This window comes from Dermacentor variabilis, chromosome 9 (genome assembly GCF_050947875.1).
Source record: "Dermacentor variabilis isolate Ectoservices chromosome 9, ASM5094787v1, whole genome shotgun sequence".
Classification (NCBI taxonomy): domain Eukaryota; kingdom Metazoa; phylum Arthropoda; class Arachnida; order Ixodida; family Ixodidae; genus Dermacentor; species Dermacentor variabilis.
Window position 1 is genome coordinate 45,677,645 of NC_134576.1, and position 17,712 is coordinate 45,695,356.

Sequence of the window (17,712 nt, forward strand, 5' to 3'; positions counted from 1 at the left end):
AAGTGACGTGTATGCGTTAAAGATGCATTATTATGCCGAACAAAACTGGATTTTTTTTCCGAATTTCCGGAGACTGCTCCGTTCCGAAAGGAATAAAAGATGGCTGCCGCCAATCGCTCAGGCACTGGTTACTCGCACTTGCCGGAGAGCATGGGTCTACGTGCGTAAAGCAAAACTTTTTGCCTGGCCGTATAACCTTATCGAGCACTTTCGACAAGTTTACGACCTCGTTCAGCCAACTCTTCTTCGCTGAGGTTCCGTTTTAGCGTCAGTGTTAAGCTTCCGTTGCATGCCGCCGCGATTTGGGTCCAGCCACCACAAGTAGGGGAAGTGGGCCAATCACAGACGCCGCACTACCCTCTACACCCGGTTATCGATGTTCAGTGCAGTGTCTCGGCCCCCTCGAACCCCTCTCCACTTGAGCGTGCTCCTCGCCTCTTGTGGTCCAATCAGATAAGACAAGCCTCTCAGTGTAGGCAATGTTATTCGTTTTTCAAGAAAACAAAAGTGACCTCCTATGAACGAGGAAAGCATTTGATCGGTCTATTCAGACAACCCTGCGGGTGACCGCCCGATGCTTGCGTCGGTGGTTACGCAAATTTGACGTCAGGAGATTGGAATAAAAGCATATTGGAATAGTTTTACGTTATACGGCCCCTTGTTGGCAAGTATATTTACAAGAAGACTAGTGAAAAATCCGAGAAAGCTTCGCTGGCTGCTAGTTATTGTCACTCAAGCGCTTATGATAATTAGTATGACCAAAGACCGAACAATGCAGCATACCGCCTTTCATAAGCATACAAAATAGAAAATATGATATACTGAAAATTACGAAAAAAGACAACAATAAGAAAAGAAGGGGCTGTTGAGTGGCTTCTTGAATATGACAGGCGAAAATACCTTTGTAGAAGCTACAAAGGGTAATGTTATAAGATTACCATTATTGCAAGAATAATATCTATAACATTATCTACGGCTAAACTTGCACCACTAGATTAGCGTAGCGCATAGATAGGTCGTTCAGGTGCGTGTCGAACGTGTTACGGTTTTCACTTTCCGCCTTTTTGTCGTATTTTTGTTTTGTTTCTTCAACCAGACGCACGTCATACATCGTCTTTGCTCAGACTTTACTCTTTCTCGTCAATAAAGTTCAGTCGAAAATTAGCGCGTTTGCTTTTGAAGCTTCCTGTCTACCTCTCTAGTCAGTGCGCAAAATCCCGCCGTCCTGCAAGAATACGTCATGAATTTTAGTAAAACAACGAGGCGTGTTTTGAAGCTTGACAGCCATTTTATATTGAGTCCTCCTTGAACGACATTTTATGTACAAGGCAGATCATGTACTTTCCAACTACTGAAACGATTTAAAAGAAATCTGTCGAATTCAGAAGAAAGTATAACTTTATACACTAGATGGAACAGACGTTGGTGCAGTGTGCTTTCATGTTCTATGTACGTGCACAAACGATCTAACAAAACTAGGTTTAAAAATATAGATCTAAATGTTGGTAGTCCCTATTGAAGCGCTGAAAGCTGTACTTCAGTTTCTCTATAACGTGATAATTTTCTGCAAGTTTTATAAGTGAGCTAAGAACATAACATGATGCTATATATAATTGCTAGACTACTCACTCCTTTCAATCTGGTGGACTGGAATTAGTCTAAGTGTATGTCTGAATATTTGATGCGGTAGCTTCTTTAAGGGCTTCTTTCAATTTTGATCACGGAAGTGTGTTCGCCTTGATTAATACTTTGCTGGACCCTCAAATATTACCAAAGGTTGCCCCCCCCCCCCCCAGTGCCTATCGTTGGGCCCTTATCTTTTATTTTATGTGTATTAACAAGCTACATTACTTGACACTCGGAATGTATTCCGTACGCGGGCGATATCCTCCTACAACCTTAATTAATTGTTTCCGTTCATATTCTACAAGCAGACGTACATAATAATCTATAGTGGTGCGCTGCGAATGGACTAATAAATAACCCCGCTTATCCATCTTTCGCTTTCTTTGCATTCACTAGTTGATCTTACGGTTCGATTCGAACGCAGCTGCCTCGGCGCAGCAGCCCAGTGATTTGCCCATTAGACCGTGGCACACCCAGTGACCCAAGTCAGAGAGAAAGAAGTTAGCCGATAACATATCTAGAGGAAGAACGGCAGACATACTGCAAATTCCGTGAAGTTCCCACTGATGGCTAATCATATAAAAAAATACTTTTCAATAAAGTCGATGCAAAAGAAAATAACGTCGCCTTGCGTGGTATATGAATATATAAGCACGTCAATTCGGGCGATAAAGGTTGGGAAATGTGGCATAATTGAATATTAATATTGCATTATTTGCTCCATTTTCTTAGTTGCATTGGCAAACCTTACATTATTTGATTTAGCTGAAGTGTTATGTTGAATTCCAATGGTAGATCCAAATCCAGTTTTTCTCCTCTGTGTGCAACAATCTTGTTCCAATGGCAGAATGAGAGCGTGAGCTGTGTGTTCCAATGACACATTGGGACCAGCCACCGATTCCGCATTGCTCTGCGGAGCAAAAATATTCGCTCCGCCGGAAACAGTACACTGTAAACGGAAATAACTCCGAGGTGGGAGTATACTGCTTGTCCTATAGCGACCCCCCGGTTCGGAGTTTTTTTTGCTCCGTATGATCGGAGTAGAATTTTTACTCCGTACGAGCGGAATTTTCGCGTGGAATTATGGGAGTTTTTTTTTCTGTATTTTCTTTATTTTTTGCTTTGCTATTGACGGAGTTTTTTCGAGGTGCAACGGGAGTATAAAAAGAGCCATCGCGTGAGTTTGCGCGAACATGTTTACATGCAGAGGCTGCTGGTCAAATTTCGAAATATGCACACGAGACCGCGTCGAATTCGACGGAACAAGTCAATGAAAGCACATATATCATGACATACATAAACATTTCAGAAACGCCCAATGCAGAAATTTGAAAGACATCACACGTACACGCGATACTCAAGAAGCAACGGTGCCAGTATATATAGCCACGATATTGTGTGCCTCGAAACCGCCTAGGGAGCAGCTGTGCTGTTTTCAAAATTACGACTCACATGTTCGCTCACACGAGATCTCTCTCTCTGAAATTAACAGAATACCTTAAGCAACACAAAACTGTTAATTCAAAATAGTGAGAGAAAAAAAGTTAATGGTGTCATTTTTCAAAATTATCATGCCATTCTGTGAGTGCTGAAGCGACTTCGCACACTGCCGGCGTTCGCGGCCAAAAAGTAGTGCGTTAGTTACAGTAAGCAAGAAAAATGTAAGTGCATGTGTTGCATAGCAAAATTAAATTTTTGCGATATAGTGGTAGCGTAGCAAGAAATTATTACGTTTGAGCATGACCCGCAGCATCCGACATAACACCGAGAAATGCACAGTCATACATTTTATACACCGCACTACTTGCTCTGCGTCCGAGCAATCTGTCTCGGTTGCGAAAAGGAGCTACATCGCTGATCTGTCGAGTGAATCCCTAAACTCGGAGCCAGCAGGCATGCGTCTAAATCAGTGTCTCGGATAGAGCGTAATGTTAATGCAATATAGGAAGCAATGACGTGACCAAAACATATATACGCGATAAGAATTCGATTCACATCGCTCAATAAGAAGCTTTATTTTCAGTACGCTTACTTATGTCCTACCGTTTTTCTTCGGGCGAGGATATCCGTTCACAGATACATAAAAACAGTTGCTTGCACTCCGGTCTTTCTCACTGGCAACACAGCACCGCAACGAACTTGGGTTACGCCATTCAGGCGCGACTAGCACGGATGTCGTCGCTCGAACAGTGGCTACTGTTGCCATTGCTACGCGGTCCTTTCAAACACTACACTGGACGTTGTCAGCATGTACTCAAAAGGACATAGAAGTCGCATTTCACGTACTGAAGAACACAAGACAGGGTGACGCAGCACGAAAACACAGCCAGAACGTGAGCCGACATCACGAGCCAGTGAGCAGCTTCGAGGTATACCTAAGCCTTTTTCCGCACTTGAAAACGTGGTTCTTGCAATCATCGTTGTCAGCAAAGCGATCACAGCTAATGTACTTGATGCTAAGATACAGTGAGCTTCAGGCATGCCTATAACACTTTCTCGAAGGAAATACGGGAAACAAATTGCCGAAACGCCGTCACGGAACGACACTTCACAGACGTAAACAAACCGTCAGCCATGAGCACTGCCCGCTCCGCCGAACGCGCCCGGTCGCTGGCGAGGCGCACAGCCTCATGGGAAGCGCCACGTGACCAACCTGTATCGGCGGAGGGGAGTTTTTTAAAACTCCCTGTCGGAGTTTCACGGGAGAACAAGATTTCTAAGCGGAGTAAAATCGCGTCATGTCGCCTTAATACTCCCGCAGCTAGCCAGCGGAGTGAAACGAGGGGATGGCGCTGTTTTGCTCCCATACATCGGAGTAAATATTTGAGAGGGGAGGTTTTAGGGCACATCACCTCTTAAGAACTCCCAGGTGGGTTTATTTTAGTTTACAGTGTAGATTTGTCCGCGCGACGTATTTCCTTCAACCGCCCCTGTTTCCTGTCACGGTCGCTTCTTCCGGTCGCGGGCAGCTATGGACGACGCGGAAAATATGGACGCTACGTCGCGCCGTGCGTTTCTGTTCCTGCTCCTGGACAGTGACAGCAGCGACTCAGACACTATAGGTTCCCAACTCCAGTGATGATTCTTCCGACATGGAAAACAAACCTACGGAATGCCGGGATGATCCAGATGACGGTATAAATGGTGATGAGGCCTACCCGATGAATGGATGGTATGGATGGATGTTATGAGCGTCCCCTTTGGAACGGGGCGCTGGGTTGCGCCACCAAGCTCTTGCTATTATACTGCCTAATGTCCTACCCAGGTTAAACAATGAAAAAAAAAAAGACACTATGAACTACCACGCCCCAATTTTCTGATCCCCTATTGCGATCTGTGCTTTTGTACGTCTCCGTCTTTTGTCGTTTCCCTACTTTTCTTCCACCAATCCTCCAATCGCATCTTGCTAATGCCTATTACGGACATGTTTGCTTTACCACTGCTCCCGCTGAACCCAAGGGCTTTAAGGAGGCCAGTGGTGCCTAAATCGACCGCTGGGTAGACGTCTTCAAATTCTAATAAAACATGCTCCGTCGTTTCTCTAGCTTTACCGCAGCAAGCACATGTTTCTTCTTCTTATATCTCGCTTTATAAGTGCGTGTTCTAAGGCATGCCGATCTCGCTTCGAAAAGTAATGAGCTTGCCTTTGAGTTATCATAAATGGTTTCTTTCCTGATTCCGTTTTTTCGTCTTAAGTAGTTACTCATGGCAGGTTTCTTTTTCATTGCCGCCACCAATGAGATTATTTCAGCCTCTCTGACTTTCCGCTTGACCTTCTTTGTTGCTGTGTGGCCCACCATACAGACCGCATATTTGCTGGTAAGGTTCCTAGTTCTTTTTCTCCACTGTGAAGCAACGTTTTTTTCTGTAGAAATATCTGAACACCATCCCAGCCCATTTACTTTCTTCCATATTCCTCAGCCGTTCTTCACACTCAATTTTACTGCGAGCTTCCCTCAATCCAAAACTAGTCCAGCCCATATCACCCTGCACAGCTTCATTTGTAGGCTTCCCGAGAGCGCCCAATGCGAGGCGACCCACTGACTTTTGGTTCCCGTCGAGTCCTGATCGTACCCCTGATTTAAAGCAAACAACTACATTTCCAAAAGTAAGTCCTGGAACCATTACACCTTTCCACATACCTCGGAGGACCTCGTACCTATTGCATCCCCATAGCGATCTGTGCTTCATTATGGCTGCATTTCTCTTTTCCTTTACTGTTATGGGTTTTTTCCTGTGTTTCCATATATCTATTCCCTTCGTTTATCCATATACCAAGGTATTTATATTCTGTTACCAGAGGTATTTCATGGCCCTGTATCTCCACTGTCTGTTCCCTGTTTTCATTGAATACCATAACACCTGATTTTCTAACATTAAATTTCAAACCTAAATTGTTGCCTTCCTGTCCACAGATATTAGCCAGACGTTGCAAATCCACCTCTCGATCCACCTCTAGCCTAGCGCCCTCTCTCTTGAGTTCCCTGTACTAAGTGCCTCCGCGGGAGCGCCCGCGTTCCATTCGCAGATTTGACGGGAGCAATCTCAGTTGGAACGGCGCGCTCCGTTCGTCATTCAGCCAAGCGCTCGCGATCTGCCATTGGAATGTAACATTAGAGCGCAGCTCCGAGACGCCCGTTCCTGTGGCGATCGTCGGCGTCGGCATTGTCCCTCGTAACCTATCGAACGAACACAGCGAAGGATGAAAGCGAACGCGGAGCGCAGCGGCAGATGAAAGACGGCGCGAGGAGCGCGAGGAGGAAAGCGGAGGAGGAGGGTGCAGTGGACCATTAGGGGGAAAGCGGAGGAGCAGAGTAGGATGAAAGCGTGAGAAGAAAAGCGTAGTGTCACGCAAGAGGGAATTTACGGCGACGATGACTACGATATGGCGCCAGAGTTGCACGCGTCGTCTGCATGGAAACAAAGCGCTGCATGAGCGGATGTCTGTCTGCGGCTGCTGCTGTGAATCACGCCCACACGTCACCCACGCGCTTCCTCTCGCGATCTCCTGATTGACGAGGCAGTTGTGCCAGACTACACTCCGTTTGCAACGTGCCTCACAAGACATTTTCTGCGCCAAGATATCGCGAAATGAAAACGCGTATAAGCTGCGCTCAAATTTCGTACTAGGGAGTATCGTAATCGTCAGTGAATTTTTCAATTATCATTTTTGTACGAACATGTAGTCGCCGTTGTTTTTTTTTCCACGCATTTTTGTTTACACACATCTTTTTTTAAAATATAGAGGTCAGGTAGGCCGATTCTATAGATAATGCAGTTTATGGTGCAATGTCGTCAATTTGCGATATATTGGTACTAACTACGCCCCATACACCTAGTTTTACGTACTGTGTGCCAAAGTACCGTCTTGTTATCGTTGTGACCTACTTTTTGATATTTTTCGTAACTCACTATAACATTCCAAAGCAATGAAAATGCCCCTTGTGTTACGCGGCTAGATGCGTCAATACACCTATATCCTGGATTTAATAAATCCGTATGAAGTCAGCAAAGAGTACCTTGCCTCCAAAAGACAAGTAAAAGTAGAAGTGAATCACTACAAACTACGTCGTTTGGTCTTTGGCTGTGCTACTTTGCCAGTGTATAATGATGCAATTAGCATTCTTAGGATACTTCCCGAATACTTCGGGTGCTTTTTACTTCACCAATAGTTCGGGTGCGGTAGGCACTTAAAATCTATCTATCTATCTATCTATCTATCTATCTATCTATCTATCTATCTATCTATCTATCTATCTATCTATCTATCTATCTATCTATCTATCTATCTATCTATCTATCTATCTATCTATCTATCTATCTATCTATCTATCTATCTATCTATCTATCTATCTATCTATCTATCTATCTATCTATCTATCTATCTATCTATCTATCTATCTATCTATCTATCTATCTATCTATCTATCTATCTATCTATCTATCTATCTATCTATCTATCTATCTATCTATCTATCTATCTATCTATCTATCTATCTATCTATCTATCTATCTATCTATCTATCTATCTATCTATCTATCTATCTATCTATCTATCTATGTTTTTAATCGTTGTTACACATCAACTTAGGTCACTGGGAAGTTCATGGTCTAATGGGTAGAAAGAACATCGGGCTCCTGTGATGAGGGAAGAGGGTTCAAAACCAAACGCCGCACCATCCTGGGTCCCCGGGTACGTTCTATTCGTCAGTTTACCCGCTTCCCGCCAACGTGTGTCACTCAGTTTGTGTAACTGCTCACGTGCCACTCTTCAAGGAAGACTCTTGACGCCAACTGCGGTCACTGGGCCCGCGCCACTCTCAGTGACCCTGTTTGACACCAACCTCGGTAACCATGTGCCACTTACTATGTGCCACTCTTCATGGGAAAAAAAAAAACGTTTAGGACTTCGGTGCTTGCGCGGCATTCAACCAGCGTCATATATGTTCAGACAGACTTCTCTGAATGTATATTCACACAAGCTTCACGCGTGGACTTTGCAGAGGCGCTGCTGAATGACCCAGCATCTCCAGAGGGAAAGCCTGCACACGTGGCTCATAAATGACGAGCCTCTGTTGTGGCGGTATGGTGTGTCGCTACTTTGATTCGCTGCTAATCGCAATAACGTCGACATTCAAAGTGAGAAGGGCGCTGCCGCATCTTTTTTACATACTTGCAGAAAATTACCTACAATAGCTGCTACGTTTCAGGCGTATGCGTAACTGAGCTTGAGGGAGGAAACTCAAGAGCTTGGCAAGGGAACTCACCATGCTGCAGAAATACGGATTCCCGCTTGGAACGAACATAATTGTTGGAGGAACAATTAGGCAATCTTCGGCAGTCTTGTCCTCACCGCGATAGTGCGCCTTGGTCACGACGATGTCAGGCGTGTAGACATCCCTAAATGTGAAAATGCACACAAACGTCATTGCTGCTCTATTGTTCGGCTACCCAGCTAAATTGTTCTTTGCACAGCAACACCGGCTTGTGCTGCACATTGTTCATTATGAGTAACGACTCCAGCAGCATCCGTTACCTTGTTGAAATCAACGCTATTCGGCTCACAGTGTTTAGACAGTGCTATTACCAAAACTCCGCTGCTTGGTGTAGTGTCTAATAGTTCTTTGGTTACCTTTAGTCCAAATTTATAGTAATTTATTGAACATTACTGATGGTGCAAACTTTAAAAATTTATTGAAAATGTAAGTCTCATGGGAGTGACTACATCAACATTCGTAGATGAGTCTGTGAGGACGTTGAGGGTAAAAAAAAATAAGCAAACACTCTTACTGAGCAAAAATCAATCATGCGCAAGTGCAATGATCAGACGAGAAGAAACAATGACGCAGGGATAAGGTGGCACACACCGCGTCGCACTATCGACGTTTCCTCGTCCGTTGGCTGTTCACGCCTCATGACGAAAAGGAAATTCGCCCAATTTTTCACCCTATCACGGACTTGAAGACAACGTACAGGGCTTGAAGTCACTCTCTCTCTCTCTCTCACACACACACACACAAAAAGTGCGCAATTCGCCCAATTCGCCCAATTTTTCATCCTATCACGGACTTGAAGACAACGTACAGAGCTTGAAGTCTCTCTCTCTCTCTCTTTCTCACACACACACACGTGTGTGTGTGTGTGTGTGTGACGCAAGCAGGAGGTTGCGGACGGAGACCTACATGGTCCCTCGAACACTGCCTGTATTCTTCGTCTTTCTCCTTCACCACCAGTCACCCTATTGTTGTTGTGTGGCTCGTCACACGCTACCCCTTCCCTCGAGTGAGTGTGAGCAACAAGCAACACACGAGGAAACTAGGATGCGCTGATAAATGAAAAATAAAGATGCACAGTTAGTCCTATGTCCCACGATAGTTTTGTAACCTCATCGGCTTCCTAGAAAAGTGCAGCTGTCCGACCACGTCTAACATACCTCTGGTGGGCTATGCAGGCTGTAGCGTGTGCCCCGCACATAATTACAGCTGGTGTCGCAGCGTGTGCCCTGGTGGCAAATTAATGAGGCAGGGGCGGCACGTAGCATCGGTAGATCAGCTTGTTCATGCCTCATGACGAAAAGGAAATTCGGCCACACACACACACACACACACAAAAAAAAGTGCGCAATTCGCCCAATTCGCCCAATTTTTCATCCCATCACGGACTTGAAGACAACGTACAGAGCTTGAAGTCTCTCTCTCACACACACACGTGTGTGTGTGTGTGTGTGTTTGTGTGTGTGTGTGTGTCTTTAGAGAATCAATGCTACATGGTGTGGCCTATACTTGTTTCATGTCTGTTATTTGTCATGTTATTTTGACCTCGGTCCACTTATCGCAGCTGGTACACATGTGCTGCTGCTCGCTAGAATGGGTGTTGGACTATTTTGTTCGAAAGTGGCCCGTATTCTTTTTTGCGTCGTATTGCGTGGCGTCGCCATTGAAGTCCACGGCGTAAGGGCCAGTCTTGATCGCTGCCAAAGCCGTCCTCAGCGACGTTTCATGCAGGGAAAATGTCTTTTTCGTTGAGTTCGGCTTGAGTTGAATGGGCTTGCGCTATGGCGTCTTTCTTGTCATCGTATCTGTGCTTTCGGTGGCTCTGTTTGTCGTTGTCTGTTTCTAACTTGTCTTCGGGGTCGCTGAATTTGTTCTTGAAGTTGCGAATGTTGACCTTTGTGATGTTGTTGCGACAGTTGTTGAGGTAGCGTATCTATCGGAATATGCCTTTGATTTCTGGCGCTGACTGGCGTAGGGATGAATGAGTAGCGTGTGCACTCCTCCTTTATGTGAGATTTGTCTGGTGGCAAGCGCAGTGTGGCAGCCTTCTCAGAAGGCTCTTCCCAGGCTGCCGCAACGAGGTGACGAATGGGCGCTTCGGTAATTCTACAGTGCGTGATAGTGGTTTGCGTGTGTGATGCTTCTGCACTGGCAGCGCGTTGTCGATGAGTAGTACGCAGAAGAAGGCTTGAGAGTCGCAAAGTAACTAGATCTCGATGTATATGGCTCCAAATGGCTTCGCCTTGAAATGCACGTGCGTTGCTGCTGGCACTTGTATTCCGATTTCGTCCTGGTATAGTAAGCAAATTGACTTCGTTTCATTAGAATAGGTAACAGCTGCGCTTGAGATAGGGCCTGGTTTGACAGCCGTTGAAGTGTTACGTGACGAGAAACCCAGTGGCGGGCCGCGCGTACAAGACAACGATGCGAGCTTGTCAAATGTCGATAGCGTACATGTTCGAGGTGGTTCGGCGGTCGTCATCATTTTGCAAGACATGCGTTTGTGCGTTGTCTTCTCTGAAGGACCACTTCATGACAAAGTTGTCAACGATATGGTCATACATATAACCAGATGGTGGTGGGATGACTGGCTTTGGGGGCCCACGGTTAAACTGAATATGAGGCGGTGCAAGGTGACATGGGTTGAACTTCTTTTGAAGTCGGAGAGGTGCAAGAGAAAAAATTAGTTTTGAAGGACTTAGAAACATGGATGAAAAGAAATGGTCAGCTATAGTACAAAAGTTTACGTACCTCAGAAGCGTGAACACGGCATGAAGGAAGAGGTCAAGAAAGTTGGTAACGAAGTACAGGGTAATTGAAAGTGTAAATTAACAACCATCAGTCATCAGAAAGAAAGTGAGTGAATTTTGAAGCTTAACGTTGAACCAGTTGGTTCTACGTTAAGAACACTGCAAGAATTTCCAGCAATATAAACACCATGAACGGAAGCAAGTGGACGGAAAGTGAAAATGCTACGCTTAGTGGAAAAAATGCTAGCGAGAATCATAGGCACTGTAAAACCGCTTGCTCCAAGAAGCATGCTACGTGTCTCGTCGCTTGTAGAGCTAGAGTTGTTTCTAAGATTCCATTTTCTTGTGGGAAATGCTACCTCTGTCAAACTGGCCGGGATTGAAACGATAGGCTGAGACAGCACAGATGCAACACAGAAGTGATTCGCGAGTCCCGGACATTTGATAGATCATTGCCATGGGTATCAGTGCCGCCCCCTTTTCGTAGCCACCATTGTTCTCGGTCGTTTTAAAGAAAGAAAAAAGTAGGCTGGTATATGACGACTTCTGGAAAGCGAAGTAATTGCATCAGCGTCCCCTCAGTCGGCATGGCAGAGAATGATGCGTACTTCGTGTCAGGCTTCGGGATCACACGCATGCTGCGCATGCGTGTTAGATGGACGATGCCTGTCTGCTTTGCGTACTCTGCTTTAAACTGTCAGTTGATAGACCAGGATCTTTCTGTCCGCTTGCTTCCTTTCCTAGTGCCTTTTCTTTCGCTGAGTATTCTTATGAAGCGATTGAAAGAGAGACGGTAAATTGGATGTCAAAGATGGAAACTCGAAAGACCATGGAGATTTACAAAAATGGTTCTACAGAAATCGGGAGATAAATCGATACAATAAAGCAAAGGGGAGTGTCTTGCTAATTAGGCCCGAGCTGGCTGTCAGAGAACAGGAACATGCTGGAACATGTATGTGCTACAGGATGAGGCAAGCGTGTTCTGCAAAAAGAAAGAAAGAAAGAAAGAAAGAGGCCCGGAAACGACTCGGACCATCGTAATGGAATACCAAAATAGGGACCAATCCGGACCGTCCATCTTTCAGAAGCGTTGGGATTCAAGGAAGATAAAAGGTTGAACTGGGCGTTAGTCTAGATAAGTAAGGATGATTACACTAGTGGTGGAAGAAAAGCAGGGCAGAGATTAATAGAGTCGCAGTCATGGCAAGTGGTCATTGCAAGTATGTGTTATGCCTTAAAAAATTACGTTCTCGAAATATACGTGCCAAGACCATGATCAGATTATTAGGCACGACGTAGTGGGTTGGTAGACTGCGCATTAATTTCACCCATCTGGACTTTTTTAGCGCGAAGCCAATGCACGGTACATGGTCGTTTTTTTTTTTTTTTTGCACTTCACTTCCATTGAAACGTGGCCGCCGCGGCCGGGATTCGATAGCGCGATCTCGTGCTCAACAGCGCAACGCCTTAGCCGCTAAGCAACCACGACGGATAGTGGTAGAGGTTTTAAAAACGAAAGTCAAGATCGCGATCAGATCGGCTAAAGGATAGATAGCGATATCAGTAATAAAACGTGATTAAATCGAGCAGGCTATGGGGCTATTTGTCTCCACCCTGTTTTAAAGGGGCTGCCAATAACCATCATGATTAGCCCTACGAAGACTGCGGGGCAAGATCACTCCTAGCCTTCAAATATAACGGCATACAAATCAAAGTACGGTGTGGAACTTGAAGGTGCAAAATAGCGCACCGGAATCGGACATACGTCGAAATACGGGGCTTCGGATCAGTTTAGATCCCCCGCGTTCCTTTAACGCGCACCCATTGTAAGTGCATAATCGATTTAGCATACCGCTAAGTCGTAATGCAATCGCCACGGCTGACAATCGTGCCCGCGATCATTTGCTCAGCAGCAAGGAACCCTAGTCACTGGGGCGATCTTGACTTTCGTTTTTAAAACCTCTACCACTATTCGTCGTGGTTGCTTAGCGGCTAAGGCGTTGCGCTGTTGAGCACGAGATCGCGCTATCGAATCCCGGCCGCGGCGGCCACGTTTCAATGGAAGTGAAGTGCAAAAAAAAAAAAAACGACCATGTACCGTGCATTGGCTTCGCGCTAAAAAAGTCCAGATGGGTGAAATTAATGCGCAGTCTACCAACCCACTACGTCGTGCCTAATAATCTGATCATGGTCTTGGCACGTAAATTTCGAGAACGTAATTTTTTAAGGCATAACACATACTTGCAATGACCACTTGCCATGACTGCGACTCTATTAATCTCTGCCCTGCTTTTCTTCCACCACTAGTGTAATCATCCTTACTTATCTAGACTAACGCCCAGTTTAACCTTTTATCTTCCTTGAATCCCAACGCTTCTGAAAGATGGACGGTCCGGATTGGTCCCTATTTTGGTATTCCATTAGGATGGTCCGAGTCGTTTCCGGGCCTCTTTCTTTCTTTCTTTCTTTCTTTCTTTCTTCTTGCAGAACACGCTTGCCTCATATATATGTTCCAGCATGTTCCTGTTCTCTGACAGCCAGCTCGGGCCTAATTAGCAAGACACTCCCCTTTGCTTTATTGTATCGATTTATCTCCCGATTTCTGTAGAACCATTTTTGTAAATCTCCATGGTCTTTCGAGTTTCCATCTTTGACATCCAATTTACCGTCTCTCTTTCAATCGCTTCATAAGAATACTCAGCGAAAGAAAAGGCACTAGGAAAGGAAGCAAGCGGACAGAAAGATCCTGGTCTATCAACTGACAGTTTAAAGCAGAGTACGCAAAGCAGACAGGCATCGTCCATCTAACACGCATGCGCAGCATGCGTGTGATCCCGAAGCCTGACACGAAGTACGCATCATTCTCTGCCATGCCGACTGAGGGGACGCTGATGCAATTACTTCGCTTTCCAGAAGGCGTCATATACCAGCCTACTTTTTTCTTTCTTTAAAACGACCGAGAACATGGGTGGCTTCGAAAAGGGGGCGGCACTGATATCCATGGCAATGATCTATCAAATGTCCGGGACCCGCGAATCACTTCTGTGTTGCATCTGTGCTGTCTCAGCCTATCGTTTCAATCCCGGCCAGTTTGACAGAGGTAGCATTTCCCACAAGAAAATGAAATCTTAGAAAGAACTCTAGCTCTACAAGCGACGAGACACGTAGCATGCTTCTTGGAGCAAGCGGTTTTACAGTGCCTATGATTCTCGCTAGCATATAAGCGTAGCATTTTCACTTTCCGTCCACTTGCTTCCGTTCATGGTGTTTATATTGCTGGAAATTCTTGCAGTGTTCTTAACTAGAACCAACTGGCTCAACGTGAAGCTTCAAAATTCACTCACTTTCTTTCTGATGACTGATGGTTGTTAATTTACACTTTCAATTACCCTGTACTTCGTTACCAACTTTCTTGACCTCTTCCTTCATGCCGTGTTCACGCTTCTGAGGTACGTAAACTTTTGTACTATAGCTGACCATTTCTTTTCATCCATGTTTCTAAGTCCTTCTTCAAAACTAATTTTTTCTCTTGCACCTCTCCGACTTCAAAAGAAGTTCAACCCATGTCACCTTGCACAGCCTCATATTCAGTTTAACCGTGGGCCCCCAAAGCCAGTCATCCCACCACCATCTGGTTATCCTCCAACCGCGACAAGATTTCAGATTTAAAGCACAGAGTTCAATTTCCGAGCTTTAGCGCTGTCACTTTTAAAACGTTTTAACTTCGTCTCGCCACCTCACAATTTATTGTAGCCCCAAATTGTTCTACGTTTCGTTATTCTGCATTCAGCTTCAGTTTCATTTTAAGACTATCTTGGCGCACATTTGAAGACGTATTTTCTTCATTTATGCGCTAGTTACTCCGTTTAATTACTATCGTTGAGTGCGACATGTGTATCTTGAGGATGATAGAACTATCCGAACACAAGAGATGATCCACATATTCAATTTTATTTGTACGTGCAGGTATGGATAGAATAAATGTGCAAGTATTAACCCTTGTTTAACAGCAACGTAAATGATTCCTGAAGCTCTCAAACATTACGAAGCAGTAAAGGTGCATGAAAGTTGCCACTCGAAAGGGACAAAACCGTACCAGCTAACCTTTCATAGAGACATAGAGACAAAAAAAAGATAGTTTAGTGAAAGTGCATGAATGAGCGTGTCGGAAATTGTAATTTTTCCTTTTGTGAGCACCTAGAAAAAAGGATTCTTTTTAAACGTTGCTTCCCGGTTTGCTTTGGCGCCTAAAACTTTGATTAGGAGCACCGTTGAGACAAGGCGACTCACCGGAATTTCTGCGCCATCGCATCTGCACCGGCCGGCATCTTAAGTGCTAAAGCGAGCACGGTGTACGCCTGTTGCTGCGAAGGGCGCTTAGTGCTCAGCCAGGACGCTGTCCCCTGTGCAAGGAATTCGCAAGTGCTTCAATGAAGAGCAACGTTTTTTTTTAAATCAGTTGAGTGGAGACAATACTGTAAGGCATTGTTATTCGAAGTGTGATTATTGTAACCTAACTAGTAAAGTGACTTATATTGACTGCATCACCCATTATTGATTAGTTTAGTGCGCATGCATAAATTGGGGAATTGAGGTTCGCAATGGCCCATCCACTTTGTACAATGCATCTAAGGATCACTTTCAAGACACTGATTCCGTAATAAAATATTGTATTTAGTGCCCTATGTACAGTGCAGGAGGAAGGTGCTGTACAGAAATAAAGCGTACTAAGCAACTACACATGCCCGCTACTTTGTAGAAGAATCTCTTCAAGTTTTCTGAACTCTTTTTCTAGGTTAATCCAAGAATAAATATCATTGTATAATTTTTTTATTCATTCAGAAGAATTCGTAGGTGTGTAAAGAAAATTGAAAAGGACGATTTACAGTAACACTTTCAGAAAAATGACGTTAAGAAGCGCATAAAATTTGTGCCAAATGGCTTGGTGCTCGACTCAGGATACCAGCTGGGCGGACATGCTGTCGATATTGACCGGCTTGAATTAATCTATTCGAGCAAGTAAGATTGTATGTAAGACAGTTGACAGTCATTTTAGCATAAAATAAAGAGGATGAAGGGGAAAGCCTGTGCGTTCACGAGACATTAATCAAATAACGTGCCTTTTTCATTTAAATTATCATTCCGATTCAATTCTCATTCGAACTCACTTTTTATTGGTTGTTTTTTCGTTATTTGCTTTGATGCGAAAACATTATATGGCTAATGAAATGAAAAATGCAGCAAAATTTAAAAGTCCAACGTTCGGCGCCCACTAAAGGTATTGGGGTCGAGTGCCTCAGTTAACTCTACCTTAAATAAACGTGCATTAATAAAGTTCGCCCTAGTTAACATCACAGGTCGTGGCTTGGACTCCAACCAAAGGTCGTGGGTTCGCGTGCCTTAATTAATTCAATCTTAACTGACTGTGTCCTAATTAACAACGCCCTAGTTAACACCAAAGGTCGTGGGTTCTACTCCCACCAAAAACCTCGGTATTTAGTGCCTCAATTAACTATATTTAAATTAACATGACCCTCATAACCTTGGCCTTAATTAATACCAAGGATCATGGGTTCGACTCTTACCATTGATCGTGGGTTCAATCACCAATGGTGGCGCCATTAATTTTGGTGCCATTGAGTTTAGATCCCACCAAAGGTCAAGGATTCGACTCCCACCAATTATCGTGGGCTCGAGTCCCACCAAAGGTCGTGGGCAGCACCATCAATTTTGGTCCCATTGAATTTTGGTGCCATAAAGCTGAATGTAGGCGAGCCGTATGTAAAAATACTGAAAGATATCTATAGCAGCTCCACAGCCTCAATAGTCCTCCTTAAAGAAAGCAACAAAATCTCAATAAAGAAAGGCGTCAGGCAGGGAGGTACGATCTCTTTAATGCTATTCACAGCGTGTTTACAGGAGGTATTCAGAGACCTGGATTGTGAGGAATTGGGGATAAGAGTTAATGGAGAATACCGTAGTAACTTGCGATTCGGTGATGATATTGCTTTGCTTAGTAACTCAGGGGACCAACTGCAATGCATGCTCACGGACCTGGAGGGGCGAAGCAGGAGGGTGGGTATAAAAATTAATCTGCAGAAAACTAAAGTAATGTTTAACAGTTTCGGAAGAGAACAGCAGTTTACGATAGGTAGCGAGGCACTGGAAGTGGTAAGAGAATACATCTACTTAGGACAGGTAGTGACCGCGGATCCGGATCATGAGAGTGAAATAATCAGAAGAATAAGAATGGGCTGGAGTGCGTTTGGCAGGCATTCTCAGATCATGAACAGCATGTTGCCGTTATCCCTCAAGAGAAAAGTGTATAACAGCTGTGTCTTACCAATACTCACATACGAGGCAGAAACCTGGAGGCTTACGAAAAGGGTACTGCATAAATTGAGGACGACGCAACGAGCTATGAAAAGAAGAACGATAGGTGTAACGTTAAGGGATAAGAAAACAGCAGATTGGGTGAGTGAATAAACACGAGTTGATGGCATCTTAGTTGCAATCAAGAAAAAGAAATGGGAGGCGGGGCTTGAGCAGGACGTAATGAGGAG

General features: G+C 44.6%; 1 protein-coding gene across 1 annotated transcript in view; it reads right to left on the reverse strand.

The window, feature by feature from the left end:
• Positions 1 to 16,127, reverse strand: part of LOC142558327 (uncharacterized) — a 94,805-nt gene extending 78,678 nt beyond the window's left edge. Inside the window, exons 1-3 of the mRNA XM_075670474.1 lie at positions 16,113 to 16,127; positions 15,440 to 15,552; positions 8,394 to 8,526 (exon numbers count right to left, since the gene is read on the reverse strand). Coding sequence (XP_075526589.1) covers positions 8,394 to 8,526; positions 15,440 to 15,552; positions 16,113 to 16,127 — 261 coding nt within the window. The remainder of the gene's footprint in view (positions 1 to 8,393; positions 8,527 to 15,439; positions 15,553 to 16,112) is intronic.
• Between the last annotated feature and the right edge of the window lie 1,585 nt (positions 16,128 to 17,712).